General features: G+C 53.5%; 8 protein-coding genes across 8 annotated transcripts; 5 read left to right on the top strand and 3 right to left on the bottom strand.

Annotated features, from left to right (window-relative positions):
• Positions 1 to 743: 743 nt before the first annotated feature.
• Positions 744 to 2,281, top strand: NUO49 (NADH:ubiquinone oxidoreductase 49kD subunit; the record flags this gene model as incomplete). Its single annotated transcript, XM_053182379.1, has 3 exons — positions 744 to 1,409; positions 1,470 to 2,211; positions 2,265 to 2,281. 3 exons carry the CDS (start codon positions 744 to 746, stop codon positions 2,279 to 2,281), a joined length of 1,425 nt encoding a protein of 474 aa, XP_053033657.1.
• Positions 2,282 to 2,606: 325 nt separating this feature from the next.
• On the bottom strand, positions 2,607 to 4,141 carry COL26b_009657 (uncharacterized protein; the record flags this gene model as incomplete). The annotated part of the gene is made up of 2 exons (XM_053182378.1): positions 2,607 to 3,901; positions 3,955 to 4,141. 2 exons carry the CDS (start codon positions 4,139 to 4,141, stop codon positions 2,607 to 2,609), a joined length of 1,482 nt encoding a protein of 493 aa, XP_053033656.1.
• Positions 4,142 to 4,878: 737 nt separating this feature from the next.
• Positions 4,879 to 7,083, top strand: COL26b_009656 (uncharacterized protein; the record flags this gene model as incomplete). The annotated part of the gene is made up of 2 exons (XM_053182377.1): positions 4,879 to 6,374; positions 6,633 to 7,083. The coding sequence occupies 2 exons, from the start codon at positions 4,879 to 4,881 to the stop codon at positions 7,081 to 7,083; spliced, it is 1,947 nt and encodes a 648-aa protein (XP_053033655.1).
• A 735-nt stretch (positions 7,084 to 7,818) lies between these two features.
• On the bottom strand, positions 7,819 to 8,883 carry ATP3 (atp3 gamma subunit of the F1 sector of mitochondrial F1F0 ATP synthase; the record flags this gene model as incomplete). Its single annotated transcript, XM_053182376.1, has 4 exons — positions 7,819 to 7,838; positions 7,918 to 8,140; positions 8,260 to 8,714; positions 8,853 to 8,883. 4 exons carry the CDS (start codon positions 8,881 to 8,883, stop codon positions 7,819 to 7,821), a joined length of 729 nt encoding a protein of 242 aa, XP_053033654.1.
• Positions 8,884 to 9,167: 284 nt separating this feature from the next.
• COL26b_009654 (uncharacterized protein) lies at positions 9,168 to 10,905 on the top strand (the record flags this gene model as incomplete). Its single annotated transcript, XM_053182375.1, has 3 exons — positions 9,168 to 9,790; positions 9,839 to 10,712; positions 10,765 to 10,905. 3 exons carry the CDS (start codon positions 9,168 to 9,170, stop codon positions 10,903 to 10,905), a joined length of 1,638 nt encoding a protein of 545 aa, XP_053033653.1.
• Positions 10,906 to 12,958: 2,053 nt separating this feature from the next.
• COL26b_009653 (uncharacterized protein) lies at positions 12,959 to 15,624 on the top strand (the record flags this gene model as incomplete). The annotated part of the gene is made up of 3 exons (XM_053182374.1): positions 12,959 to 13,305; positions 13,370 to 15,292; positions 15,348 to 15,624. 3 exons carry the CDS (start codon positions 12,959 to 12,961, stop codon positions 15,622 to 15,624), a joined length of 2,547 nt encoding a protein of 848 aa, XP_053033652.1.
• Positions 15,625 to 19,426: 3,802 nt separating this feature from the next.
• On the bottom strand, positions 19,427 to 20,924 carry COL26b_009652 (uncharacterized protein; the record flags this gene model as incomplete). Its single annotated transcript, XM_053182373.1, has 4 exons — positions 19,427 to 19,600; positions 19,651 to 20,407; positions 20,483 to 20,663; positions 20,732 to 20,924. 4 exons carry the CDS (start codon positions 20,922 to 20,924, stop codon positions 19,427 to 19,429), a joined length of 1,305 nt encoding a protein of 434 aa, XP_053033651.1.
• A 795-nt stretch (positions 20,925 to 21,719) lies between these two features.
• Positions 21,720 to 22,822, top strand: COL26b_009651 (uncharacterized protein; the record flags this gene model as incomplete). The annotated part of the gene is made up of 4 exons (XM_053182372.1): positions 21,720 to 21,768; positions 21,818 to 21,943; positions 21,994 to 22,109; positions 22,169 to 22,822. The coding sequence occupies 4 exons, from the start codon at positions 21,720 to 21,722 to the stop codon at positions 22,820 to 22,822; spliced, it is 945 nt and encodes a 314-aa protein (XP_053033650.1).
• Positions 22,823 to 27,001: the final 4,179 nt, after the last annotated feature.

Raw genomic sequence — 27,001 nt, 5'->3', positions numbered from 1 at the left:
TTGTGGGATATCGCCGCAGGCGTGAGTTATAAAAAGTGAATACGGCCAGCGACCCAACAGCGGTCAGGAAGACGGGCGCCCACTCTCTCGCGGCGTGCAGTGGAGGGTCTGGCTGCGGGAGGAGGTCATTCCAAAAGATGGACTTTTTCTCTTTGGGAGGCTCAGGTTTCCCTGACCCGAAAGGCCATAGCATTTTCGGTGACTCCTCTCAGAGGAGTTCGGGCCTGCTCTTCTCACCGACGGAGTGCGAAAAGCGGTCTGGGGCTTCTTGTCAGCCAGATCTGGAAAGATAACTGAGATGAGCCATTTGCGATTAAGTGAAACAAAAAAGCGAGTTTTGCTCATTCATCCATCTGAAAAGTTAGAGCGACGTCGACAAGGACTTGTAGTGGTTTTTTGACGATGAAAAAGTTTCCTTACCTCTTTTTTGCAGCGGCTGCAGCTCAGGTGCGTTTGTTGGAGAGCTCTCAATTAAAGGTCGCATCCTTGTAGCTTTCCGCTGGACCGTTTACTTGCACCGTGCCACACTGTCCGCGGAAGGGCTGCGGCCCGCCAAACCAATCAGCGCGAGGCAATTACTGGTTTCTGAGCTTTCCGACATGACACTCACACTTCAATTCGAAGGCGAATCCCCTCCATCCAACGCAGCCGGCACCCAGCCATTGGCATAATAAAGGAGGCTCAATTGGGGGCACGCATCTCGTCGACCTCTTTTGAAGCCGTCTCTCCACTCTACATCCACCATGGCAGGCCTCTACCGACTCGCCGGCCACAGCGCCAAGAGGTTATGTCTGCGCCCGGCAGCTTCCTCGTTCAACGCCGTTCGCCCTTTCTCGACGACCTACCGCCGCCGATACGCCGATGCCTCCACCGAATACCAAGGAACGAGGCTCACGCCCGTCGCCTCCGACTTCTCTCCCGCCGCCGACCCTTACAGCATTACCCGGCCAGTGGGCACCGATGGCCACACCAAGGTTACCGAGGAAGGCGTGGAGGACCGCAAGATCCGCCACTACACTGTCAACTTCGGTCCCCAGCATCCCGCCGCTCACGGTGTGTTGCGTCTGATTCTCGAGATCAACGGCGAAGAAATCGTCAGAGCCGACCCCCACGTTGGCCTCCTCCACCGAGGTACCGAGAAGCTCTGCGAGTACAAGACATACACTCAGGCCCTTCCCTACTTCGACCGTCTCGACTACGTTTCCATGATGACGAACGAGCAATGTTTCGCCCTGGCTGTTGAGAAGCTCCTGAACGTTGAGATCCCCGACCGCGCGAAGTGGATTCGCACCCTGTTCGGCGAGATCACCCGTATCCTGAACCACTTGATGTCCGTTTTGTCGCACGCCATGGACGTTGGTGCTCTGACGCCCTTCTTGTGGGGTTTCGAGGAGCGTGAGAAGCTCATGGTAAGTCGGATATTTAGTCCTGAAGGAATGTGGGAAAACTCCGGCTGACCCGGTTGCCAGGAATTCTATGAGCGTGTCTCCGGTGCTCGTCTCCACGCCGCCTACGTCCGTCCCGGAGGTGTCCACCAGGATATCCCCGTGGGTCTTCTTGACGACATCTACCAGTGGGCCACTCAGTTCGGCGACCGTATCGACGAGACCGAAGAGATGCTTACAGACAACCGTATTTGGATCCAGCGTCTCCAGGGTGTTGGTGTGATCTCTGCCGCCGAGGCTCTGAACCTGTCTTTCACTGGTGTCATGCTCCGTGGTTCCGGTGTTCCTTGGGATATCCGCAAGAGCCAGCCTTATGATGCTTATGACCAGGTTGAGTTTGATGTTCCCGTCGGTGTCCGTGGCGACTGCTACGACAGATATCTCTGCCGTATGGAGGAGTTCAGACAATCCCTGCGTATCATCCACCAGTGTTTGAACAAGATGCCTGCCGGCCCCATCCGCTGCGAGGACTACAAGATCTCTCCCCCGCCCCGCTCTGCCATGAAGGAGAACATGGAGGCTCTCATCCACCACTTCCTCCTCTACACCAAGGGTTACACAGTTCCCCCTGGTGAGACATACTCTGCCATCGAGGCCCCCAAGGGTGAGATGGGTGTCTACGTCGTCAGTGACGGTAGCGAGAGGCCCTACCGTGTCCACATCAGAGCCCCTGGTTTTGCCCACTTGGGTGGCTTTGATCACGTTTGCAAGGGTCACATGCTTGCTGACGCTGTGGCGGTTATCGGTACGATGGATTTGGTGTTCGGTAAGTTTTCCCACTTTCTCAAGTTTCGACCCGCATAACTAACGTCAATTCAGGTGAGGTTGATCGGTAGAGTGCTTCAGAGGAGGGAAATCAAAACGACCGTCAGGAATCTTCTTCCTTTTGTACTTGTAGAGTAAAGAGACAGAGCATTTACGTATATACCGCATTGTTCTCTTTTCTAGAAGAATCTTGCTCAGACTTGATGGATTGCGGCAGCCCGTGGGCTATTCACCACATATGATGATTCCCCTTTACTCTTGAGAACGAAGAACCGGATTATCAAGAATTCATGGTAATTGATGTCACGACTACATAGAGCACTGGACGACCAACTTGACGGCCAATCCGTCAACTTTTGCAATACAATAATGTTACAGTGTGTACATTTGGTTTTCTTAGAACAACTTAGCGCCGGTTGTAGAAGCCTGCTCCATGAAGAACTTCTTCAAAGGACCCATGGCATTGACGGCACTCAGGCCGATAGACCGCAGTGGTACCAGCGGCCCGCTCTCGACGGAGTAGAGCTTGTGAAGCTTGTCACAGACGCCCATCACAACGTGGTTGGCTATGTAACGCTCCGAGTTATGAGCCTCGAGGGAGATGCTTGAACCCAGGTCCTGACCGGTAGACACGGCGGTCTCGATGGTCTTCACGAGACTCTGAACATCACCTTGGCCTTGGTTCAGACCCTGACCAGCCAGGGGGTGAATGGTGTGTGCCGCATCACCAACAAGAGCAATCCTCTCAGCCGTGTAGGTGTCGGCATGCCGCAATTTGAGAGGGAATGAAGCAATCGTGCCGTCTTGGACACCGACAACCTGCTGAGGGACTGCGCGGCGTTCCACCGGGGTGTGCTCAAGTCTCCAATCGAGCTCCTCCGTCTGGCCAGACTCTTGGGTGTGCATGAATCCAATATCAACCGGGCTAAGCCGGAAGGCAGCATTGACCATAGCGATGAACTCCTTGGGCGGGAGGCTCTTCAGAAATGTGGCCCGCTCAGGCGTTGTTGACCAGACCAAGGTCGAGTAGTTACCTGGAAGAGGCAGCATGGCTACCGGTCCAGTAGGCAGGAAACGTTGGTAGGCGATCTTGTTGTATTCGCCGCCCCATCCATCTCCCTCCATCTGCAGAGTTGCAACAACACCATGCCTGCCGTAGTCCCAGCCGCGAGCTTTGATGCCAGCAAATGTGCGAACAGGGCTGTTTGCGCCGTCCGCCCCAACCAGCAACCGCGCATGGAGCTTCTTCCCGCCTGACAGGTGTACGACAGGCCATTGCGTCAAATCGAAGTCTTCCGTCTCCTCGCCGAAGCCAATGTGCTCAACCCGTGCACTGTCGTACACTGATACTCCGCCAAGCTCGTCCAGGCGACTCAACAGGCCCGAAGTCAAGTTGAGGTTCTCGCACATGTAAGCGATGGTCTTCCCCTCTGAGATTCCTCCAGGCAAGTCAAACTCGATCCTTGCGCCGCTGACACCATCCCATACCTGCATCTCATTGTAATCCTGGACCCGGTCGCGCTTCAGATGACTCCATGCGCCGATCGTGTTGAGGTATTGTGCGGAAGTCGGCGTGAGGGAGCTGCAGCGATTCGAGAACTTGTCGGCGGGGAGCTTCCAGGCGCGGGTCTTGGAGAGGTCCTGGGCTTCGACAAGAGCTACCCTGAGGCGGGATGTCACCGGGTTGGCTCCTAAAAATGATCAGCCTTCATTTCAATCGTTGGAGCAACCGATTGGTTCGTACGGAGAGCAGTCAGAAGACTGAGACCTGCCGGCCCGCCTCCCACGCAGACAACATCGTAGATCTCTGGTTCCGACGCCGACGAAGATGCGCTTGTGCTCGCGTAAGACCGCCGGCCCTGCGATTGAAATCTGCGAGTGCAGGTCTTGCAGACAAACCTTGGCCGAAGAAGAGCGCGTGAAGCTGCCATTTTTTTTTTTTTTTTTACAGCCAGTTGACAACTTCCTGGCAGGGTGGCAGGTACGATCTTGACGTATGATCACATGGGACGATCAAATCGAATAGCTCCAACGTATCAGGGCAAGCTCGAAAAAAGTTCGCCACATTGAAAGCCACAGCCAGGCCTCCAGGTCGTTCGGAACAGTCCCTCCAAGTGTGGCTGTGTCTATCACCCGCGATCTGTGCTGATTGGAAGCCATAACCCCTGCAATTTCAACTGATGTCCCCCCTGTCTGCCTGCTCTGCCTCCTCTAGGCCCCCACACTAGGTGTTTTTCAGACACCTCATGACCCAGTACGTTGCCACAGCACCTAGACAGCGGGAGCGGGCGATTTTGTTGCGTCAGTGGGCTCTTATTTGACTTTCCCTATCAACATCTGTCCACTGGGCGCATCGTCTACACAACTTGCATCTTACACCATCGCTAAGATCTGGTGCCCGCCTGTCAAGGCCGCAGAAACGAGGCCAAAACCTCCGTGCGACACGTTTTTTTTACCTTGCTGTTGGAAGCCTGCTTACCCTTTTCTTCAGGGTTCCACAGTCGAGAGAGCAAACAACGCCAGCTGCCTTTGACATTACCGTCGCAAAGTGTCTCACTCGCACGGATCTCACCACAGTCTGTCCTTGCTTGGGTTAACGTCCGATTGCTTCTTGTTGTCTGTCGCTCTTCCTTTCTCTCCATCCAACAACAGACAGCTCCAAGCAAACATGGACGAGTACGAATACCTCCAGCCCGGGTTCGACCCGAAATCGCTGACGGTCCCCCGCCTGCGATCGATCCTCGTGGCGCACGAAATTCAATACCCCTCGACAGCAAAGAAGCCTCAGCTTGTCGATCTCTTCAACGAAGAGGTCTTGCCTCAAGCGAAGAAGATTCTGGCAAAGCAGGCTAGAGCCAAGCGGTCAAGCAAAGGGATCGTGGATATGGGAAGCAATCACGAAAGCGAGTCTTTTGATGATTACGACCTCGCCCCGCCACCACGACGCAGGACGACCCGATCGCAGTCTCCGCGCAAGGCTTCCACCCGAGTTAAGAGCGAGGAGTATGAACAACAGCCGCCGGCCCCGATCAGCCCAACGAAGAGGAAGGTGCGAGCAAGCAGCCGGCAACCTGTGGAGCCTGAGCCGTACTACGAGCCTGAGCAGGTTGAGCAGTTGGAGCGGTTTGAGCAGCCTGTGTTTGAGCAAGCAGAGCCGCCCAAGTCGGTCCGCACCAAGCGCAACGTGACCCCTCACATCAAGCAAGAAGAGTCCGAGGAGGACTTTTTCAAGAAGCGGAGGGAGTCTGAGTACTTCTCGATGGACAACCCGTTCCAGAGCGGCAGCTCGCCGGCACCCATCAAGACCCCTGCTACGGGACGCAGGAGAACTGGACAGGATCTTTTCCAGAACGACAGTGTACGACGACGAACGGACGGCCATTACGCCGAAGAGCGACCGAAGTCATCCACGAAATCACAGGCCTTTGAGGTCCCTGTTAGTACATTGTTGCGCGAAGAGACCCCAGAGTATCAGCCGGCTGAAATTGTCGAGGCTGGCGAAGAGTTCACTCCGGATGCTCAATTTGAAATGGAGCAGGAGATGGCGGCAAGTGGTGAAAGTGCTCTGGCACCCCGCCGTACGCCAGCCCGTCCCAGAAGAAGTCTCGCCAAGCCTTTCTGGGCCCTGGCTGTCTCTTTGCTTGGAGCCTACGGCGCTTGGTACCGTCAAGAGAAGGTGGCTGTTGGATACTGTGGACTAGGCCGTCCCGCGATGCAAATCATCCCCGCGGATATCCCCGTCCCTGACTGGGCGGTCCAGCTGGCTGAGCCTCAGTGCGAGCTGTGCCCTCAGCACGCTTACTGCTATGAGGACTACTCTGTCCGCTGTGAGCCCGACTTCATCCTGAAGCCGCACCCACTTGCCCTTGGTGGCCTGGTCCCCTTGCCCCCAACATGTGAGCCCGACGGTGAGAAGGTCCGAAGGGTGAAGGCTGTGGCCGACAAGACAGTCGAAGAGCTCCGAGAGAGGCGGGCCCAGTTTGAGTGCGGTGATTCTACCGACGAAGCCCAGCAGGCACCGGAGGCCCCCGCGATTGATGAGGAGGAGCTTAAGAAGGTCATCAGCGCAAAGAGAAGCAAGAAGATGAACAAGCAGGAGTTTGACGACCTGTGGGTTGCCGCTATCGGGGATGTCAAGGGTCGCGAGGAAGTGGAAGTTGTTCCGTAAGTCAACATCTCCTGTTTTGCTCTTCACAGACTTCAACCTGCCCCTATATCAAAATCGTCAACTCCTAACATGCGTACTAACCAGATCGGATGTGCCCGAAGTAGAAAGGCCAATTCCACCTCAGTTTCAGACGCCTACCTATCGTCCTCCTCTCTCGCTCGCCTTCCAATCGGCTGCGCCATCAAGCGCTCGTTCAGGCTCGGGCTGGCAAGACATCGGCTCTCAATTGGATCTGTGATCGCGTTGATTGTTAGTTACTTTTACGTGCGCTCCAAGTACAGATCCCATAAGGCGACTGTGGCCCAGGTCCCAGCGCTTGTTGATCTCGTTCTGGCTCGGCTGGCAACGCAGAAGGAACTCGGTGAGGAAGAGATCGACGACCCTTGGCTCTTCCTGCCCAACCTCCGCGATGACGTTCTCCGCTCTGTGCACTCGCTCGGCGAGCGTGATCGCATCTGGAAGCGTGTCAAGGCTGTTGTTGAGCAAAACAGCAACGTGAGAACTAGCCAAAGAGAAGGACGCAGCGGCGAGGTTGGTCGCGCTTGGGAGTGGATCGGACCTATTACGGGAGACACTGCTAGACGGCGTAAGAGCGGAAGGATTTCCTTTGGCGCGGGACCGGACGTCAAGACAGAAGATACCCCTGATGCGGCGGAGAAGGCTGGCGCTCACTCGAAATGGGAAGAGTCGCGACCTATCTACTGAATGCACGCTATGGATGATGCTTGAACGTCCGGGGGAATGGTTTATTGAGCTCTTACGATCCCAAAAGACGACCGCATGTAACATTTTCTTTGTAATAACATATCTGACGCGTGGAAAGGAGGCCCCGTGGGCTCTTCGTTTCTCAATACCTTGCTTACGAGCTTTGGGATGGGTTTAGTTTGGTCCGAGGCGGCGTTCAGGCTTGTTTGTTGTACAATGTCAAGAACAGACTTTTCCTTGCCTCGATTTTCCAAAGAGAGAACAGCAAGATTGAATAGATTTTATTGCTCGTTGACTTTCGTTGCGATTTCATGATTGATTGACTTTGAAATGATCTCCGTCGACATGGTGGGGTTGTCGTACCGACGGGCCGGTTGCTATGCTCGGACGGGGAATGTCGGAAAGGGTCGGAGTTAGAGGTGGAGATGGGCGGGCGGAAAAGAACACCCGCAACGCCACGGCATTCAACATGTCAATTGAGTGTGGCCTTGATAGATAGCTGTAGGACAGATAGTCAATGAAATTGAATGATGATACACATCGTGTCCGTTTTGAAGATCGTGAATGCCGTCGAGTACATGTTTCTCCTAATTAAACATATTACGCGACACGTAGCATATGTCAAGGCGTCCTTTTCGAAGTTCTTGAATTGGCTAATGCACAGGTGTTTATTGACACGCAAGGGAACCCCTTGGACAAAAGAAATCTTCTCGCTCAGACTCTAGGTCGGGAAATCTATTGCTTGGAGACGATCTCTGTGAAAGGAGAGTCAGTAAAAGGATATCCGAGGTACTTCCGATGACGGAGATGTAGGCGCGGGGCATTGCTTCTTACTCTCGACATCAGCAACGGACTGCTGAAGGATCTGCTGGAGGACCTTGGGGTTCTCGAGCTCCTTGGTGACCTTGGCGATGATGCTCTCAGCGAGCTCCTTCTGCTGGCGCTGCTTGACCTGGCCCTCGTAGCGGACCCAGGAGTCGAGTACGGCCTTGGCCTCGGCGGCGATGGCGGTCTTCTGCTCCTGCTCGTAGGCCTCAGCCTCGAGCTTGGCAGTCTCCTGTAAGCGTCTCCGTTAGCGAACCCATTCAGTCCGAGCCATGTTTACGTTCCCCTCCACTTCCATCCGTTCGTCCGGTCCTCGGAACCCCTCCATCAACGTCATCGGTCGAATCGTACCTTGGAGACCTCGAAGAGAGACTTGGTGATCTCGACGACGCTGGACATCTGCTTAACGTCCTCGATGCGTCCCTTGACGGCCTGAGTGTGGTCGGCGCGAGCCTGGTTGAGGAGGCCCTTGATCTTGTTGGCCTGGGCCTCGGCCCACTCGCTGTACATCGGGCCTCCGTACTTGATCAGGCCGCCCCAGACGGCGAGCAGGCAGAAGGCGACAACGGTCTCCTCGTTGACGACATAGTACTCGTTGCTGATGGCGTAGACGCTCAGGGCGGCGGAGGAGGAGAGGATGGCGGTCTTAGAGAGGATCGAGTTGCCGGGGAGGGCGTCGACGATGGACTGAGCCTTCTTCTTGGGGTCCTCGGCGGGAACGTTGGAGGCGTTGCGGGCGCCGGAGACGGAGGCCGAGATGGCGGGAAGGGCGCGGCGGGCAAGGGTTGGCCGGAGGAGGTTCGCGCCTGTTGCGTCGAGAAGGGAGAGCTGAGTGTTAGCCTAGGTTCCACGGGTCCTTGCTTTCCAGCTTGCGGCCTTTTTTTCGCCATCGTCGGGACGGCCAATTGACACGCCATGGGTTCGGGGAGGTTGTCTCGACGTACCGACAGCGCTTCTAGCCAAGCGGGACGCCATTGTGAGATGATCTGGGGATGCGGGTATTACGGCGGCTTTGAGGTCCTACGTTCAAAGCTCTAGTGGGAGACGAGAATTTCGATGAACAGACCCGAGGGAGCCAGTCAGCAGGCGTCACGTGATATATATAGCGCTCGGACCATGCCTCCTTCTCGCTGAATGGACGGCCGGGCCATCTACAGAAAATTCCCGTCTCACTGGACCCGCTGTAAAATTCGAGAATTGAGATCGGTCCCAGAGCTTCAATATCAAACTACATCAACCACCGAAAATATTCGCCAAAAATGCCTGCGAAAGCGTCGGGCGAGGGCCTGAAGAGGAAAAGAGTTCCCGCGAAGGAGAAGTCGAAGAAGCGCGCCAAATCCGAGTCCGAGTCTGAACCCGAGAGCAGTGGCGATGAGAGTGATCCTCAAGCTGAGATCTTGCTCCTTGAGAGTGAGATCTTGGAGTCGAAGAAGAACTACAACAACATCACCAAACTGATCCAGATCGCAAAAACTTTCGAAGATGAGCCCGAGTCGGCAACCCTGGCTTCTGTGGCCTTGTGCAGAGCTTTTGTCAGGTTACTCTCAGCTGGCGCTCTCCAGAGGAAGAAGGGTCTGTCGGAGAAGGAATTGGTGGTTGCGTCGTGGCTCAAGGACCGGTATTTCGAATACAAGTCGGTTCTCTCCGAACTTCTTGGCGACGAAAATCTGGCGATGACGGCGTTGACGCTGGCCATGAGATGTCTCAAGACTGAGGCTCACACTTTGAACGACAAAGAGGAGTACAACTTCCCGGCAAGCTTCTTGCAACAGATCATCACGGCACTCTTGAACTCAGACAGCGACGATGCCCGGGCCGAGTTTGTGGAGAAGTTTATGAGTGAATATGACGATATCCGCTTTTTCACATTGAAGGCTATCAAGTATGTCTTGAGGAACCCCTGTGCCTCATGTATACTAACAGAGAGTAGGACGATGGCCGATGCACCAGGGGAAACGCCAGAAGACGAACTGTTTGACGATCTTTTCGAGTTGCTGTCAAATATTGGCAATGTTCCAACAGCGCTGGAAAAGTACTGGGTCGAGAAGCCGAAGCAAAAGTCTCATGTCCTTAACAACCTACACCAGCACAAGAGGCAAGGCCAAGACGCCTGGCTCGCAGTACTCAAGCTCTCATCAACAAAGGAGCAGCGCAAGCGGGTTTTGGACATCATGTCCAACGAGATCGCCCCGTGGTTCACCCGTCCAGAGTTGTTGGCCGATTTCCTCACAGACTCTTACGACGCTGGCGGCTCAATCTCTCTGCTCGCGCTTTCGGGTGTGTTTTACCTCATCAAGGAGCGCAACCTTGACTACCCCTCCTTCTACACGAAGCTCTACTCTCTGCTGGACCGCGACATTCTTCACTCGAAGCACCGCTCAAGATTCTTCCGTCTCATGGACACGTTTCTGGCGTCGACCCACTTGCCTGCTGTGCTCGTGGCAAGCTTCATCAAGAGGCTGGCGAGGCTCAGCCTCAACGCGCCTCCGAGCGCCATCGTTTACATCGTTCCCTGGATGTACAACATCTTCAAGAGGCATCCGCAGTGCACCTTCATGCTCCACAGAGAGACGAGAGAACCGGAAATCAAGGCTCTCATGGAGACTCAGGGCGTTAACGACCCGTTTGTAGAGGATGAGGCGGATCCGACGGAGACAAATGCCATCGACAGCTGCTTGTGGGAGATTGTTCAGCTGCAAACGCACTACCACCCCAACGTAGCGACGATTGCAAAGATCCTGTCAGAGCAGTTCACTAAGCAGTCCTACAACATTGAAGACTTCCTAGACCACTCGTACAGCAGTGTAAGTTGCCTTCCAGTGCACTTTCGGATGAATGCATCTAACGTTGTCACAGTTGCTCGAGGCCGAGATGACCAAGCAGGTCAAGAAGCCACCGGTGATTGAATTTCAGATCCCGAAGAGGGTGTTCCTGCCGAACGAACCGGAATCCGGTGTCCAAGACACCTTGTTGACGAAGCTGTGGAGTTTTGAGTAAATGGCGCGTAATGATGAAGCGGAAAAAGAGGCGGAGATGTTGTCTTTTTTACGGTCAACCAAAAATTTCCTTGTGTATGAATCGCATATCGATGCTGGGGCGTAATATGGTCAAAAGCATAGACGGCACTACAAAAGTAAGATATTTCAGATCGTCATGGCGCGTGGCTAGCTCTGAGAGCATAGCGCAAAAAGGCGCATTTTACCCCAGGAAAGTGCAGAGTCCGCTTGTCCGTGTGAAGATGGGATTGAAAAGGGCGATTGTGGTGACGAGCTTGAAATGACTTATACATGATACAGGACGCCGATGTTCTGAACCCTGGCCGACACCACTACGATGGGCAACTCCCTGAATCTTGTCCGACTTATTTTCTTCGAATTAGCTCTGAAAGGGCTACTCAAACGAGGGAGCTCAGCTCAGCTCCGCTGGGTTAGGGTAGTTGTTTGAGTTTTGAAATAAGGTCGAGTAAGGTCATGTCGTACATTCGATTTTGCATATTGGAGATCCGCTCCCCCGAGTCTCCGTCAAAGCATGAATTCTAGTTGCCGGTTTCCGATGGGCAGCTCCTACAGCGACCACGCTGTCTTAGGTCGTCAATTATTCCTCCGTACCTGCCTTGTTCTTACAGCTCTACTCTGTCATCATCTTGCTCCCGCTGCAGCCGTTCCTGTCCATGTGGCACACCCACAGCAACATCGAGATCGGACGACTTTGGCTCAAGCACTCAGGAGAGGTATGAAGACTGCCGTCTTTGTGGTGTGTCCCAGACCCCGACAGCTTCTCCGGTACCGGGGGGTTTGGTTGTTTCTTCACATGGTCGAAACGGTTTCTTGGGACGGTAGCGGCGCCCAGACCTTGAGCTTTGGAATGTCGTGTGCTCACCTGCCCGAAGCAACCAGGACGACTGAGCGGTGAGGCAAAGTGCCGTCCAGGCAGAATGTGCTACCTGAGACCAGAGAGGTGCAGGTAAGGTAGGTCCAGTTTAAGACGGCGGAACGAGGTGCCTGGTGGAGGCAGCGTCAATCATGCGTCAAGGAAGACTGCGGGCAGGCGAAGGAACACCTGGAGACTGACGCATTGCTGCGCAACATCGCTGAAGGGGTGCCCCGTTTGGAAAATCTGGGAGCCACAGCGGCTCTGGACCACCGCTGCGACCCCACTGCAACTGCGGGGATGGCAGCTCAGTGGTCCCCCAGCCCGCTGTACGCTCACCGGCAGACGCCCTAAATGCTCGGAGGTGGCCGGTCGAGGGCGCTGCAGCCAGTCACAAGCAGTGCGTGGATCGGGGGCGAGCTGGGAGCGCAAGCTCTTCGCTGCTCTCGGACCTCTCAGAGGCCAATGGAGCCAATGAGGCGGGGTCTCAGCAAGGTGTGTGCTGGGTCCTGGATGCGCTAAAAGCAGCTTAGCCTTTGGAAGGGCCTAGGGGCGCTGGGTTGTTCCAGTCTCCCACTGACATCACCGAAAGCAACGGATGCATCGCCTTTTATCTCCAATTCCCATTCGATCGGCAGACTTTTCTCCTGGTGCAAGTCACCACCACCAACCGGCCAGTCAGCCAACGAAGGACGGCGCAAATTTTACTACTCTTCCTGCTCGTCCGCTGTGCCTTACATGTTATCGTTCCATCCTTCCCGTCCCTTGCCAATCGGTCGACCTCACGCATCCTTCGACAGCTTGGCTCCACTGACACGTATTTCTGCTCGCCTCGCTGTCTACCAAGGTCCAAAACATCCTTGCAGAGCCTCCGAGACGACATCGTCGTTATCTCCGTCCGGCCTGCTGCTCTCCCATTGAGCTGTATTCCCAGCTCGCTCCACAGAAAACGCAAACACGGCTGAAGCCCACCCCCCATCGACCGCAGTTCCAGTCCGCTCTGAGTCTTTCGTCTCCTTCACGTGGAATCAAGCCCCGTCGCCACCAAATTCCCCCAGGCAGTCGGCCCACGGTACACGCCTAGCCTGCGTCTACTCGACGCCGACCCACGGCACCACCGCATCGCGTACATAAGCGTTGCAAGGAGACGGTGTGACATATTACTCCTCCCGCTGCCAACATGTCTGGCAACCCGTTCCAGCCCCTAGCTGCGCATCTCCAAACACCAACACCCCGGAGACAGTCCAATGCGCTAGGGTCAAGCTCGACAGCACCACCACCGCCCCCCGTCACCCCGTCTGGCAATGCGAACGGTAATGACCAGAACGGACAGCATCAGCCTCGTCGGCGAAAGAATCACCGTGGCGGAGCCAAGAAGAAGCGCAATCGGCGCAAGTCCTTCGCTGTCTTACCGGAGGAGTCCCACGACGAAGCTCCGGCACCCTCCAACGACCGCGACGAGTTCTACCTCCATCGCTCTAATCTGAGCAATACTAGCATTGAGAGCGAGGCACTCCTGGATCACCGGTAAGCTGGCAAATTTACTACATTTTTGTTTCGAGGGTTGAAACATACTGACACCAACTTCAAGAGACCAGCAATCACTCCGGACCCGGCGGCCATCGATCATGACGCCCGGCGGTGGGTTTCCCTCGGCCACGCCGCAGACGAGCAGCCGATTGCGAAACTCCTACATTGGTGACAGCGCCGAGGAAGGTGAACAGTCGTGGGATGAGGGTGCTCCTCTCTTGTCCAAGTCAATTCAGCGTACCGCAACAGCTCCGATCTTCCCTAGCTACGGCTCCAGCGATCCTCGTCAACGCGTCAGTCGTCGCGGATCCAGTCGGTCCTCACGAACGAAGCTTGCACCGTCGTTCCCGAATGAGAGCTATAATGTTAATTACCCTCCCTCGATGCCCGGGTCGCCTCAGTTCAGGCCATCTGATCCGTTGAACTTGAGCTTTGGGGATGTCATGATCCACGATGACGAGATTAACATTCAAGTGTCTCCGCGCGGCGGCAGCCGTAGGGACAGTGGGTGCTCGCATTCCGACCATGAACCTCGCATGGATTCATCGCCTGATCTGGCGCGGAGAAACACGATCGCCTTGACTGCGCAGGAAGATGTTTGTTTCCCGAGTGGGATATCCGAGATCGGAGAGGAGGAAATGCACTCATCCCAGGACCCCGAAGCGAAGCCCCGCCCGAGACGACGTCGCCGCCGCTGGCCTGATTTGGCAATGCTCGAGGAATGGAGCCGATTTGAGAAGGAAGGACGTTCGGATGAACGGCGGGTCAAGCGCATCACTGAGCCGCAGCTCATCAATGGACGTCTACGTCCAGTCACCAGGGAGTGGTACCGCGCCGAGGAAGAGTCGCCATACCGATTCACATATTTCAACGAAGAGTTCCAGAGCACAATCCACAGCCAGACAATTTCGGAACTTGTGCAACCAGGTGGAAACTTCCAAGAGCTCTTCATCCCTGATCCCCGCATCCTTTCCGATGATGAGAGCGAGGACAGCGACGAGGAAGGCGATACGGTACCTCTGTCTCATGTGAACACCCATCACTCACAGAGTGTTCACAATGGTGAATCCAGAGCACCTACGCGACAGCCGTCGCTGGCTAACACCCAGCCCATTCATGGTGTCGCCTCTCCAGAGAAGACTTCAGGTGGCAGCTCACGAGCTGGCTCTGTTCACCGTACTCCAACAGGCGTTAGGTCACCAGTCGTGGGCAACCAAACAACTCAAACGCCAGAGTTGCTGGTCAAGACGCCGAGGTACGGCGAGCGACCTGTCTGGTGGCTGGATGTTCTCAGCCCGACTGAGGCGGAGATGAAGGTGCTGTCCAAGGCGTTCGGTATCCATCCGCTTACTGCCGAAGATATCATGGTCCAGGAGGCGCGAGAGAAGGTGGAATTGTTTCGCCACTACTACTTCGTCAACTACCGATCTTTCGATCAGGATCAGAACAGTGAAGACTACCTGGAGCCCGTCAACATGTACGTCATCGTGTTCCGTGAGGGTGTCATTAGCTTCCACTTCTCCATGACGCCGCACCCTGCCAACGTGCGCCGGAGAATTCGCCAGCTGAAGGACTACCTGATTGTTAACTCTGATTGGATATCGTACGCCATCATCGACGATATCACCGACGTTTTCGTCCCCTTGATTCAGAATATCGAGGATGAGGTTGACGACATTGATGATGCTATTCTGAGGCTGCACTCTCATTCCGATGACTCGAAGAGTCAATGCGACGAAAAGGCAAGCAGCACAGGAACAACCATAGGATCAGAGGGAGACATGCTTCGACGTGTGGGTGACTGCCGCAAGCGTGTCATGAGTCTTTACCGTCTGCTCGGCAACAAGGCAGACGTTATCAAGGGCTTTGCGAAGCGCTGCAACGAGCGTTGGGAGGTCGCCCCGAGGTCTGACATTGGACTGTATCTGGGCGATATTCAGGATCATATTGTGACGATGACGTCCAACCTCAGTCACTATGAGAAGTAAGCTTAAAACACATCAGCCTTGAGAAATTAAGCTAACCACACAACTCTTTAGGATCCTCGCTCGGTCTCACGGCAACTACCTTGCCCAGATTAACATCCGCATGAACGAACGACAGGAGCAGACCGCCGACGTTCTCGGTAAGCTCACAGTATTGGGTACCATTGTGTTGCCCATGAATATCATCACCGGTCTGTGGGGTATGAACGTGTGGGTTCCAGGCCAAGAATACGAGGGCGACCTCAAATGGTTTTGGGCAATCACCGCTGGCCTGTTGGCATTCGGACTGGCCTGTTACATGATTGCGAAGCGGGTTTACAATATTGTATAAAGGGGAGAGCTTACGCGTTGTTGGATTTGGTGCTAGAGTTGGAGTTTGGGCGGGCCAAAAGCATACGATGCCTTAGTCTAGATTGGTGCATTCACGGATGGTAAACGGAACATGTGCTTGTACACCAGTCTTTCGATCATATTATAATGTAAAATTTCGGTGTTGACTTGAAACGGGTTTTCCGTCCGGGTTACCTCGCAAAATTGACTGCTTGCCACTACGGCAATATATCAAAGAACGCCCTATTGGTGCCTCGCACCTGAGGTATGTATGCACATGCTGCGCCTTGAAGGCCTGTGATCGCCTTGGTCATTCCACTTTACTATTTTCTATACCCAGCTATACTCCTGTTTGAACAACTAGTGGTATTGACAAGGGATTGAGGATGAGGAATGGGCTTGAGGCTTGGCGAGTAGCGGCGTCTTAAGTATGTGGCTAAGATAAGCTTGTCCGTGGCTGAAGACCTTGTGAAGCTATCTCTATATAGCGTGAGTTACGTGGGCGAGGCTATCGACCTTGCTAGTAACGAAGCTATCGTTAACGAGCGCTATGATAGATAGTATATACGTCTAGCCTAGAGACTTTCGCTTTGCGAGTTAGGGTCGGCGCGGGTAGTTATTCCGGACCCTTAAGTATGTATACTGCGAAGCTGTTAGACTGGGCACTGACTGAGGTGCTTTTACTGCTTTTTCCCCTACTGTGAAGACCCTTACTAGGTGGGCTCGAAACTTCCTCAACATACCCAGCTAGCTATACGCAACCGAGCCTATGCTAAGGCCAAGTCTTGAAGTCTTTCCGTCGTTTGACGAGGACAGGTGGTCGGTCCAATGAACTGGAGCATGGATGACACAGGGCAATGGGGGTCAGGTGCCATGCACGCAGAGCAACGAATCATGCGGTGAAGCATCATCGACTTTCGTTTCAGTGCATCATTGCCTCACTCTCAAGTCGACACCAAGCAAAGAACTACGGACTCAAGCAACGATTAGCGTCGAGGCTGCAGTGCCCTTCATGCCCTCAGTCTATGGGTGATAGTGCGAGACCGACAGTGCTGGCTACTGACTCTGATTCGCTCTGGGAATTGAAGGGGTTGAGCTATTCATGCGGTGGTGGTAACATAGATCCATATTACCACCAGTAACGCCTGCAGCTTCCCCTTGTCTACAGCGTTCTAGTACATACAGCGTGTGGTGTCACGACTCACGTATCTAATTTGATTGGTCGAACGTCTCAATCATTCACACCTCACCGCTGTGCAGTATGTACAGTTCCTTCTAACGGGCCAATGCGAATTGCAGGACGAGACCACCCAACTGCATGCCCGGAAGACGTCAAAGACGACAATCCTCTGGCAGGTCCAACTGGTACGCCGCACTCAATCGTAGAAAATAGTTACCATGGCGACGGCCGGCCCTCCATGTCAACAAAGCCCATCACGGGAAAGCCTGGTCTGGTCCCCACATATAACGCCCTCCAACCAACCAGGCTTTGCCTTCACATTACCTTTCTGGCCTTATCCCAGGTTTCTCCAGCAGCAAATATTCCTGCAGAGTATTCTCAAAACTCGATCTGCCGAGGGTGAGGGATCCAGACTTGTGCGTGAGTGCGATTACATCGTCGAGGCTTTTGCTCTCTGAAGTGTAATATACTCACACCTTTCAATTCAGGAAGTCTCCGGATCAATCTGCGTCCTACAAAATCATGGCCACTGGGGCTAATGCCATGGACGCTCGCCAGGGTTGGTCCCAGCCATTGACTGGCAGAGACGCCACCCACGACACTCTCTCATCGGCATTGGAACAGAACGATGCCGAAATCAGCACACGCTGGCGCGATGATGGCAATAATGCCCCTAGCAGGGGTCAGGCTAAACGGCAATCAGAGAGGCGCAACAGAGGCAACGATAGGGAGCTTCATCTCGCCTGTCCATTTTACAAGTCGGACAGGGGCAAATACCAAGACTGCCTCAAACTTCAGCTCAAAAGAATCAAGGATGTAAAACAGCATCTCAACAGGAAGCACATGCAGCCGCCTTATTGCCCCAGCTGTGGCTTAGAATTCGACACCCAGGAACGGCAAATGAAGCATTCTAGGGTTCAACTATGCCAGATACGGGATTACCCACGACCTGATGGCATCAACCATGACCAGAAAGAGACACTCTCTGCAAGGGCCGACCGAAACATGGAGTTGAGTGATCAATGGTTCGCCATGTGGGATGTGGTCTTCAAGGGAAAGCCACGTCCATCCTCGGCTTACGTTGAAGACCCCATGCGTGAAGCAATCACAGGCATGAGGGAACTTTGGGACCAGAAGGGCCTTGAGATTGTAGCAGAGACCATGAGAAGGCATCAAAGGTCGCTTGCTTCTATGACTTACGATGACTCTAATTCGATTTCGCCGAATCCGTCGGTCATGATGGACGCGATGGACAACCTTCTCGGTCGATTCTTTCGGGTCTACTCTATGGAAGACTCAGACACCCACGAAGATCAAGAGACACCACCTCTGGAAGGGCCGGACAACCCGTGGGAAATTTCCTCGGCACGACCACTCGTGAATGCACAGATACCGGAGGCTCAAATTCCAGCATAGTCTCACCCATTCATTTCACTCCCAGTGACTTCAGCGCATTATGAACACAGTGAGCATATTGGCAGCATTGGTGATTTCACTATCGGTCAAAGAAATGCTGCCCGAAAGGTGGACGTGGGAACTTCGGGATGCTGGGAAGATCTTTTCGACTCGTCAGACATTGGAGGGTGGACAGATGAAACGATCGATACATCTTTCTGATAGAACAAGAATGTCATAGGCTCCAAGGGAAAAGATTTTGCATCTTAGATAAAATAAAGACCTAACAGGTCAACGAAGTGGCCACTTGCCAAACACTACTCAATAACCCAGGCTGCCTAGCACTCCCGAATACCAATAGAAGCATTTGTAACGCAATTTCTCGTGCTTGGTCATCCAATAATCCTGCGCAAGAGTGCTCATTTCCAGTTGGATCGCTGTCGCAACGCCAGGGATCGTTTGAAGAACATGTTGCGAACGACACTACAGTCTCTTGAGAGACTTGCGGGGTCTTTGGGCTTTCGTTGGGTGTATCATCCTATGATGGAGCTAACATACACTTGCTGCATGTCAAGCTATACAAATGCGTTTGAAAATATTCATACGCTCCTTGCCCTCGCATATTTCCCCGACAGAGAAATATGGCAGTCAAAAAGGTGCGCCCACAGGCGGCAAACTGTAACAAAAAAGGCAGAAGAGAAGAAGGACGCTTTTGGAGCGACTCAATATCCTGTATTACCAAGCCTCCCTAGATTATCGGCGTCCAAGAGCTTGCAGTTCAGTTTCAGGTTCCGTATGAACGCCCAGACTCTGTTGAGGCATTCCAAGACGGTCTGGTATCGACGCAGACAGGTCGCCTGGTCTCCGCAAACAGCGTCTCGAATCCGATACTGCCCACATGCAGGGAAATAGAGGGAACGGATATACTCGTGGCAAGGAGCACTTGATTTCCATGTTCGGAAACAACATGCCTTTCCTCAAGACGTCGCAATGCGCATCCCGGACCAGTGGATATTCATGCCAACTGATGATGACAGAGGCGTAGCGCATCGTTGCTTGAGGACACGAGAAGCTGGCGGACCGAGACTAGTCTGTGCTCTATTCGCATTTGATATATCGATCGACTGTAATGTTCCGTCTTTACCAAGCCACCCAAACTCCAATTTTGATGCACAGCGTGTGAGAAATGTCGACAAATATAGCTACATACAACCCCGTCTACAACCCCTTACAGATCCTTCGAGCGCATCTTCTTAAGACGCAGGCCACCCTCGAAAACACCACGGTCAACGGCGGCAGCGACGGTGAGGGTACCACCGATAATGGCACAGAGACCGGTCAAGAAACCAGTGAAGGTCTTGGCGCGCTCTTCGCGGTTGATGACCTTCATGGGGGAGATGTCCTGAGGAACGTTAGTCATGGATGCTTGAATAGGGGTAAATTGGAACTTACGTAGGAGAAGAAGACACCCGGAATACCACCACGAGAGTGAAGGCGCTCCTGATGTCCCTCGGCAGAGTCATCACCGCCAGCCAAGCTGCGCTTGTGGCTCGTCACGGAGTACTGGTGAGTCTCGACACTGCCGTCGCTGAGGTGGCCAAGGAGACCGAGACCAGAGCTCTCCTCGTCCTGAATAGAGGCACTCTTCTGCCAGTTGAGGGCGAGGTACGATGTGGGGACAATCTTGACAAAGTACATGAAGTTGTAGTTGGGGTCGTTGGTCTCCTGGTGGGTGCTGTCGAGGGGGTTGCCGTGATGGTTAGTCCAGGCGTAGGCGCGCTTCGTCATCTTCTTGGTGATGGTGTCGGGCAGCTGGGGACCGAAGCGGAGGGTGTGGATGACGTGGGTGAAGTCGTGCTGGGCATCGTCGGGAGTCTCCCAGTAGTTCTTGAGGTCGTGGACGTGCATGTTTCCGTTGCTGAAGGACCGGCCAGGAGCCAAGTGGAAGTTTCCAACAACCTTGTTCACGCGGAGGCCACCCTCAATGCGGCAGCCCTCCCTGCGCTGCTCCTCCAGCTTCTCGGCGTAGTGCTCGCGCGTGCACTGCTCGACGTTCTCTCCCTTACCGAACGCCCAAGAGGCCTGCGCGTACGCTTCTCTGACTTCCTCGCAAGTGTTACAGCAGCCGGCCTTCTGCGCGTTAGGCGGCGCCGGGGCACCGTAACAGGGGCCGCAGTAGTTGGGATCCAGGTGCTCGGCAGCCTCGTCGCTGGAGTGGCTTTTGGGTTGTGTCAGTCTTGCGATTCGGGCCGTTGCCTTTGTTCAGGGGCAATGGGCAACTTACAGACTCAAGGCCTTGACGTCGATGACGCCGCCTCCCTCCTTCTGAGGGCGGAGACGGACCTTGTTGACGCCGTGCATGACACCGTGCTGCTGCTCTCCGGAAACATCCATAACATCGAGGGTAAGAAGTTCGCAGGGCATCTTGGGGAAGGTGATGTTGAGATGGATCTCCATGCGCTCGCCTGTACCATTGCGCATTAGCTTGGACTGCCACACAGCACAAGATGAAGAGACTCATTCAAGTCCGTACCTCTTCCCTGGTCGACGATGAGCTCGGGGTGAATCTCTATCCTCCGGTAGTCGACCCATTCTCCCCAAGCCAACCAAAGGACGACAATTAGCGACACAATGGTGACAATTCCGCCGGACGTAGTTCGAACGCGCGCCTCGTCCACCGTCTTGGTGAAGGCGTCAAGCCTCGTAAATCTCGACTTGGCCGGCATGGTGGAAGTTTGGAGGCGGGATGTTGGTGTCGATCTTTATCACAAGTTGCGAACAGCCTCGTGGGCCTTGCGAAGCAGGGAATAAGCAAGTCTCGCGGGTATTTTGCGACGGATTGCGCCAAGGAAAAGGAAAGGAGTGTCGGCTTCTTTGAGAAAAAGGTGATGTCAAGAAGTGAAGAACCCCGCTTGAACCATGAGAAGAGAACGGAATTCAATCGGCTCGCACCAAGGCTGTTGCTGCGGCTGTCATGGGAAGAAAGGCAGTTGGTCGAGACTAAAGGCTCTGGGCGCAAGTCGTAGAGGCCACCTTCACTTATTTTCTGGCCACGCAGTCCCTCACGGTCCCAATTGCGCTAGCAGCGCGGGTTCAGGGGTCTCGCACGGGGGCAGAGTGGGGCCAGCTCCAGCGTTCCTGGGTAAATGTCGGCCGACGTCCAATGGAAGATGCCGTGCGGATTTGGAAGCAATCCAGAACGAAAGAAGACAGAGGTCCCGCGGGATGGCCCGTGCTCAAGCTGCGCGGCCCCACTGTAAAATCCCAGCCTGGCAACCAAGGCTGATGCGCTTGTCGGATCAAGAATCAACTTCAACAAGAAACCCTTCAAGAAAGTCGCGTCACGACCCCGAATCTAACCCGAGTCACGCGTCAACAGACAACGAGCCCCCCACAATTTAGGAAACTGCGCGTGAAATCTACGAAGCACCGTCATCGACGCTTTGCAGCGCCTGACGAGCGAGTCACAAGATTCACTATCGTCGACCCAGTCTACATCGACTTCCCGAATCGGCGGCAAGATGTCGAAGCCACCTTCCAGAGTTGTTTTTGTGGGCAACATCCCCTACGGTGGGTTATATATCTTCAACGGAAAAGCCTGCGCTGAACATTTCGATAGGGTTGTCCGAGGAGCAGATCAGTGATATCTTCAGTAGCGCTGGCAAGGTGCTCAACTTCCGCCTAGTCTACGACCGCGAGACTGGCCGACCCAAGGGCTTCGGCTTCGCAGAGTACCCGGACAATGGTAATATGGTTGCGCACACGATGGAATTCAAGGGCTAACCGATGTTTCAGACTCGGCTGCGTCTGCGGTCCGTAACCTGAACGACTATGAGATTATGGGAAGGAAATTGAGAGTCGACTTCTCCAATGAGGGAGGCAGTGACGACAACAACGATGCTCATGGCCATGTATGTTTGGAAACGGGTGGCAGGACTTGGAAAGAGACACAGGCTGACATTTGGAACAGGGCCGAGATGGCGGTAACGCCTCACACCCGTCAAACGGCTACAACCCAGCAGCCCCCCCAGCACCATCAGGCAACCTTCCCCCTCTGCCGGCCGGCAAGGAGCTCCCGCCCAACGTCACAGCAACGGACGCCATCTCCCGCACACTCAACACTCTCCCTCCGTCTCAGCTTTTGGACATCCTCACCCAAATGAAGGCCTTGGCCTCTAGCGATCCTGCTCGCGCGACGGAACTCCTCCAGCAAGCTCCTCAGCTGGCCTACGCCGTCTTCCAGGCTCTCCTCCTCATGGGTCTCGTATCTCCGGAGGCAATCCACTCCGTTCTTGAGCCCGGTGGTGCGCCCGCTGCGCCCCCGGCTCAGGCCGCGCCGATGGGCTACCCACCTCAGCCCGCCCCCGGCTTCCCTCCGGTTCCGGTGCCGGGCGCCAACAACACGCCTCCGGTTGCCGGTACGCCGTACGCGCCGCCCCCGCAGCAGGCAGCTTATGGTGCTCCGCCTCCGCCGCCGGCCGCTGCGGCGGCATTGGGTCAGGATCCTGAGGCGTTGATGCGACAGGTCCTGGAGCTGCCAATGGAGACAATCAACATGTTGCCCGAAGCAGAGAGACAGCAGATTTTGGCTCTGCGGGCACAGTTCGGTGGGCAGAGACGATGAGCCACATACAGACGAAGCCAAGCTTCCGGGTGCGCTGTAATAGGTGGTGCCGAGGATCACGAGAACGTTCAACCGGGCTTAGAGAACCATTCGGCTGCCAGCCGCCGCATCAGCTATCGACGAACCAACGCTGTTCTAAAAACAACACATATGTGGCCACGTCTTCTGGAGACGTGACCTTACCGACATGGCGACAACGGACCATGATAATTACCAACCTATTAGACATGGGAGTCTAAAGAGAGACTTTCACTACGCAGAAGCTTCGTGTCTAGGCCTCCGGAGGGGTTCACGCAAGAAGCTATTCTTACACTTCTTGGTGCTACTGAGGGGCGACAGATGAGGGGTACGATGGAGGGGCAGCGACACGAGCTCTACCTGCACACAATGACGCAACTCTTCCCAACAGCCCCGAGCGTGCTTCGGTCAAACAGACCGCTTTCAGAAACGTCACGATAACCTCACCGGGCAACCAGAATTCTAAGCCTCGGCAGGACCTTATCACGGGCTTGTGGGGAGGTCGGAAGGTGGCGTTGACGATGGATGGCGTATTTTCGGAGCTGCGCCTCCAGGAACGGGGCCTGTGTGGGAGGCGGGGCCGACGGAAAGAAAGTCTTTGTCGACGAATCGCCGGGATCACGAGGACGGCAGGCAGTCTAAATATACCACAATTGCTACTCAGATACTCGGGGAATTGATTTTTCATATCAGCTGAACAGGCTTTGAGAGTGAAGCATACGTGATGTGTGGCGTTGGTGAAGATAAGGTTGGTTGGCGATGTTGCGTTGTTCAACGTCTGTGTGATGTCGTTCGTCTCTTGCTCCCCACTGCTGCGGCTGCGGCTGCGTCGGCTACCTTACCGCGGCCCGGCCTACTAAGCGGCAAGCTTTTTGCCTTCGCCGCGAAGGGATGTTGGTTGAGGCAACAAAAGGGCCATTTTTAGAATCATGTTGAATCTTGTTCAACTGGCATCCTGCGACGAACAACGGTGCCAGGACTCCGTCTAAAACGGTGACTTTGGCTAAGCTCTCTCTCTTCCTTCCTGCCAGGCAACAGAAGCCGGGGAGGTTGTGGCGATGCGGCAATGCCTATCTGACACTGACAAGCCAACTCTAATCGTGAGCAAGTGCCCTACAAGGCGGCCGTTGGGAGGGGCCCCACGCGCGGTGTGTCCGGTGCGGTGATGCTGAATGGGGGGGATCTTGATTGGGGGTCGGTGCTTTTTGTCTCGGGTTCTGGAGCAGAATGCAATGGCTATGCTTTACCTCTCTATCTGCTGGAAACATCAAAAACCTGCACAGAAGGATTGGATGCCGGAAATGTTGGTCGAAGAGTTGGTCGGTTTCTTGGTTGGGCTTGTTATGCGCTCGTTGGTTGCTACGGCCCCCCGCCAGGCAGAATGGGGTGGCTGAATCGCTGCAGCAATGCTGTTTGTTGCCGCAGCGTGTAAGTCTTGGTAGCAAACTGCCCTGCGACGGCCGAATTTCATGCTGCCAAGACTGAGGCTCCTAGTTCGATGCCTTGTTGTTGCAGTGATAAGGACATGGCAGCAAGTATGCGGCTAGTCAGTGTGCGGCACGGCATTTGCATGCTGGGGCGGCTCGATGGAAGTGCGAGATCAGACGGGTTGGACCCAATGTAAAGGCGATCGGACGAGATGCGGGTTGTTTGGTTGGGAACGCATCCAGGGCTGATGAGGTTGTCGTGCGCCGCAGCGCCAGCTTCCATTCCTTCAGCCACCAACTTTACGGTCCAATTGAACATTCTGGAAGGGCCTTTGCCACCTGCATCGTATCCAACGTACTACGGCGGTAGGCTTCGCGAGAGAAGACCGCGTTTCCCTCGTATCGAAAAGACTCCCCAATTAATGTGGTACCCTGCTGCCCTCTGGGTGGTCCCATTCGTGCATCCGAGTCTGCACGAAACAGCCACATGTCTCACTGACACAAGAAGCCCAGTTGGAGAGTAACGCCGTTCCTGAATCTCGCACTCTTTTTTGCAGGCAGGTGATTGTGGGGAGGGCAGAAAGGAAGCAATTGGCGAAGCAGAAAAAAAACAAACCAAAGAAATGGGGACAATTGTGCCAACGGTTGGACGTCAGTGGGCAGAAACTGTGCATTGCTGTGGCACCTACGAAATTTCGGGTTTTACACGTGCCACCCCATCGAATGTCAATGCATCGGCGGTACGAATAGCAACGGCAGCAGCAGCATCCACACAGGGACCGAATAACTAGAATGGGTGAGTGCCCGCGTCCTGCCATTGGCTGTGGTATCGTAGACTTGCAAAATGCGTTCATCTGAGAGAGTCCTGCAGCGAACGAATGAAGGCTGGATGAACGCCTAGGTGGGAGGGATGATGGCAGCGGGCTGAAACGATCTGACATTTTGATGCGAAACTTGCTGTCCATCTTCTACCCTTTAAGCCTAGTTACATCTAATTTGTAGAGGTTTACGCTATACAATGAAAATTCTATTTATACTTTAATAGATACTTACTATATACTATAATATTATTTATAATAACTAGGAAAGCTTTAATCTAGGTTTATAAGAATATTATTAATAACTTTAATAGTTTATAGATAACTTATTATATAAAATTATATGAGAGGAAGAATATAAATTTTCTTCTACTTATTAACTTATTATATTTCAACTTATTAGATATTTATTACTAAATTAATAAATTAAAAAGTAAAATAGAAAGTTAATTTTATCACTTTTATAAAAAAGTATAAATAAGAGTTTTAAAATAATATTAATAACATAAGTTCTAATATTAAGTCTTTAGATAAATTTAAAGATAAGTATTACTATTAAATATTTATTTACTAAATCACTATATACTTCTTCTCTAAATTTAGTAATATTAAAAATATTAATATTTATAAATAAAATTAAAAAAATCTCTATGAAAAGCTTAGATATAATAAAAAGATAAAAAAGGTTTAAAATAAGTTTAATAAACTAAATAAATTTAAAGAATATAAAAATGAAGTAATTATAGCGATTACTATAATCCTCCTTAATTATTAAAGCTAAGAGAAGTAAAGGGGGAAAGGAAGGGAGAAGGGAAGGGAGAAGGGAAGGGGGAAGGGAAGGGGGGTAGTTATAAGGGTAGCCTACGTACTAGTAGAGTTTCTAAAAAGTACACTTTAATACACTATGTTACTTCACAGTGAACGAAACTTGCTGTCCACTTGCGGGATGCTTGTGTGAGTGACGTCGGGGAGCTCAAATAAAGGGATTGAAGGGACCACAACGACTGCAGACAGGCGGGCCCATTGAGAGGGCATCAGCCTTGCACAGGTTCCGTTCCTTACAGCCAGCCGTTTGGTAAAGTTGGGGTTTTGGATGGGCGGGCTGAGTGCTGATCTTGGAAAACAAAAGAGGCATTTGCGATTCTAGTGCCGTTGACGCGTCCCTCCAGGATCGACGTAGGAATCGTGGTGTTGTTAATTTCCCCAGCCGAGGGGAAGGATGAATTTTGCAATCTTGCGACCTTGGACGGCAAGGTCACTTGCTTGAAAAGAGATTTCCGTTTCCCGGTTCTAGTCTCTATTTTCTCGCGTGTGTACCATGGCACATGGCATGTAGCCTCCGTCACCCTCATTAGCCTGGACCTCTGTTGGATCCCGGGGAAACAAAAGAAGGGTCCCGGAAATATTGAACTGCTGCAACGTCGCACGAATAAGGTTGTGTTGCTATGATCCATTCCCATATGGCCGTTCAAATACGTAGCAGAGAGAAAGCAGAAGGTGGCAATATGCCCGAGGCAATAGACATCCTCAATCGGATACTGGCCGGCAGCTGAAAGCACAGAATGGGCGGGAAGCAATTCAAAAGAAGGTTTCTGTGATGATATTTCGTGCTGCCGATGGGGGCAGCCAATGAAACGCGGGGATGACTACCCAATTCAGGGGCAGTCATGCTGCAAGAGCGGGAAGCGAAATCATTAGAGCCCGCTCGAAGTGGAGGCAAGGAGGGGAGAAGAAGTATGTGGGTGATGTGATATTGAATTGGGGGAGAAAAAAAAAGAGAGAATCCAATCGCTTGCATCGCGGATATGAGAGTCAGAGGCGAGACGGCTGTCCGTGTGAGGCCATCGTCATGTGCGACTTGAATTTTTTCTTTCTTTCCTGGCTCCGTATTCTCTTTTGATTGTTTACATTGTTAA

This window comes from Colletotrichum chrysophilum, assembly GCF_026319265.1.
Source record: "Colletotrichum chrysophilum strain AFK26 chromosome Unknown scaffold_95, whole genome shotgun sequence".
Taxonomy (NCBI): Eukaryota; Fungi; Ascomycota; class Sordariomycetes; order Glomerellales; family Glomerellaceae; genus Colletotrichum; species Colletotrichum chrysophilum.
This window is presented reverse-complemented; position numbering and strand designations above follow the sequence as displayed.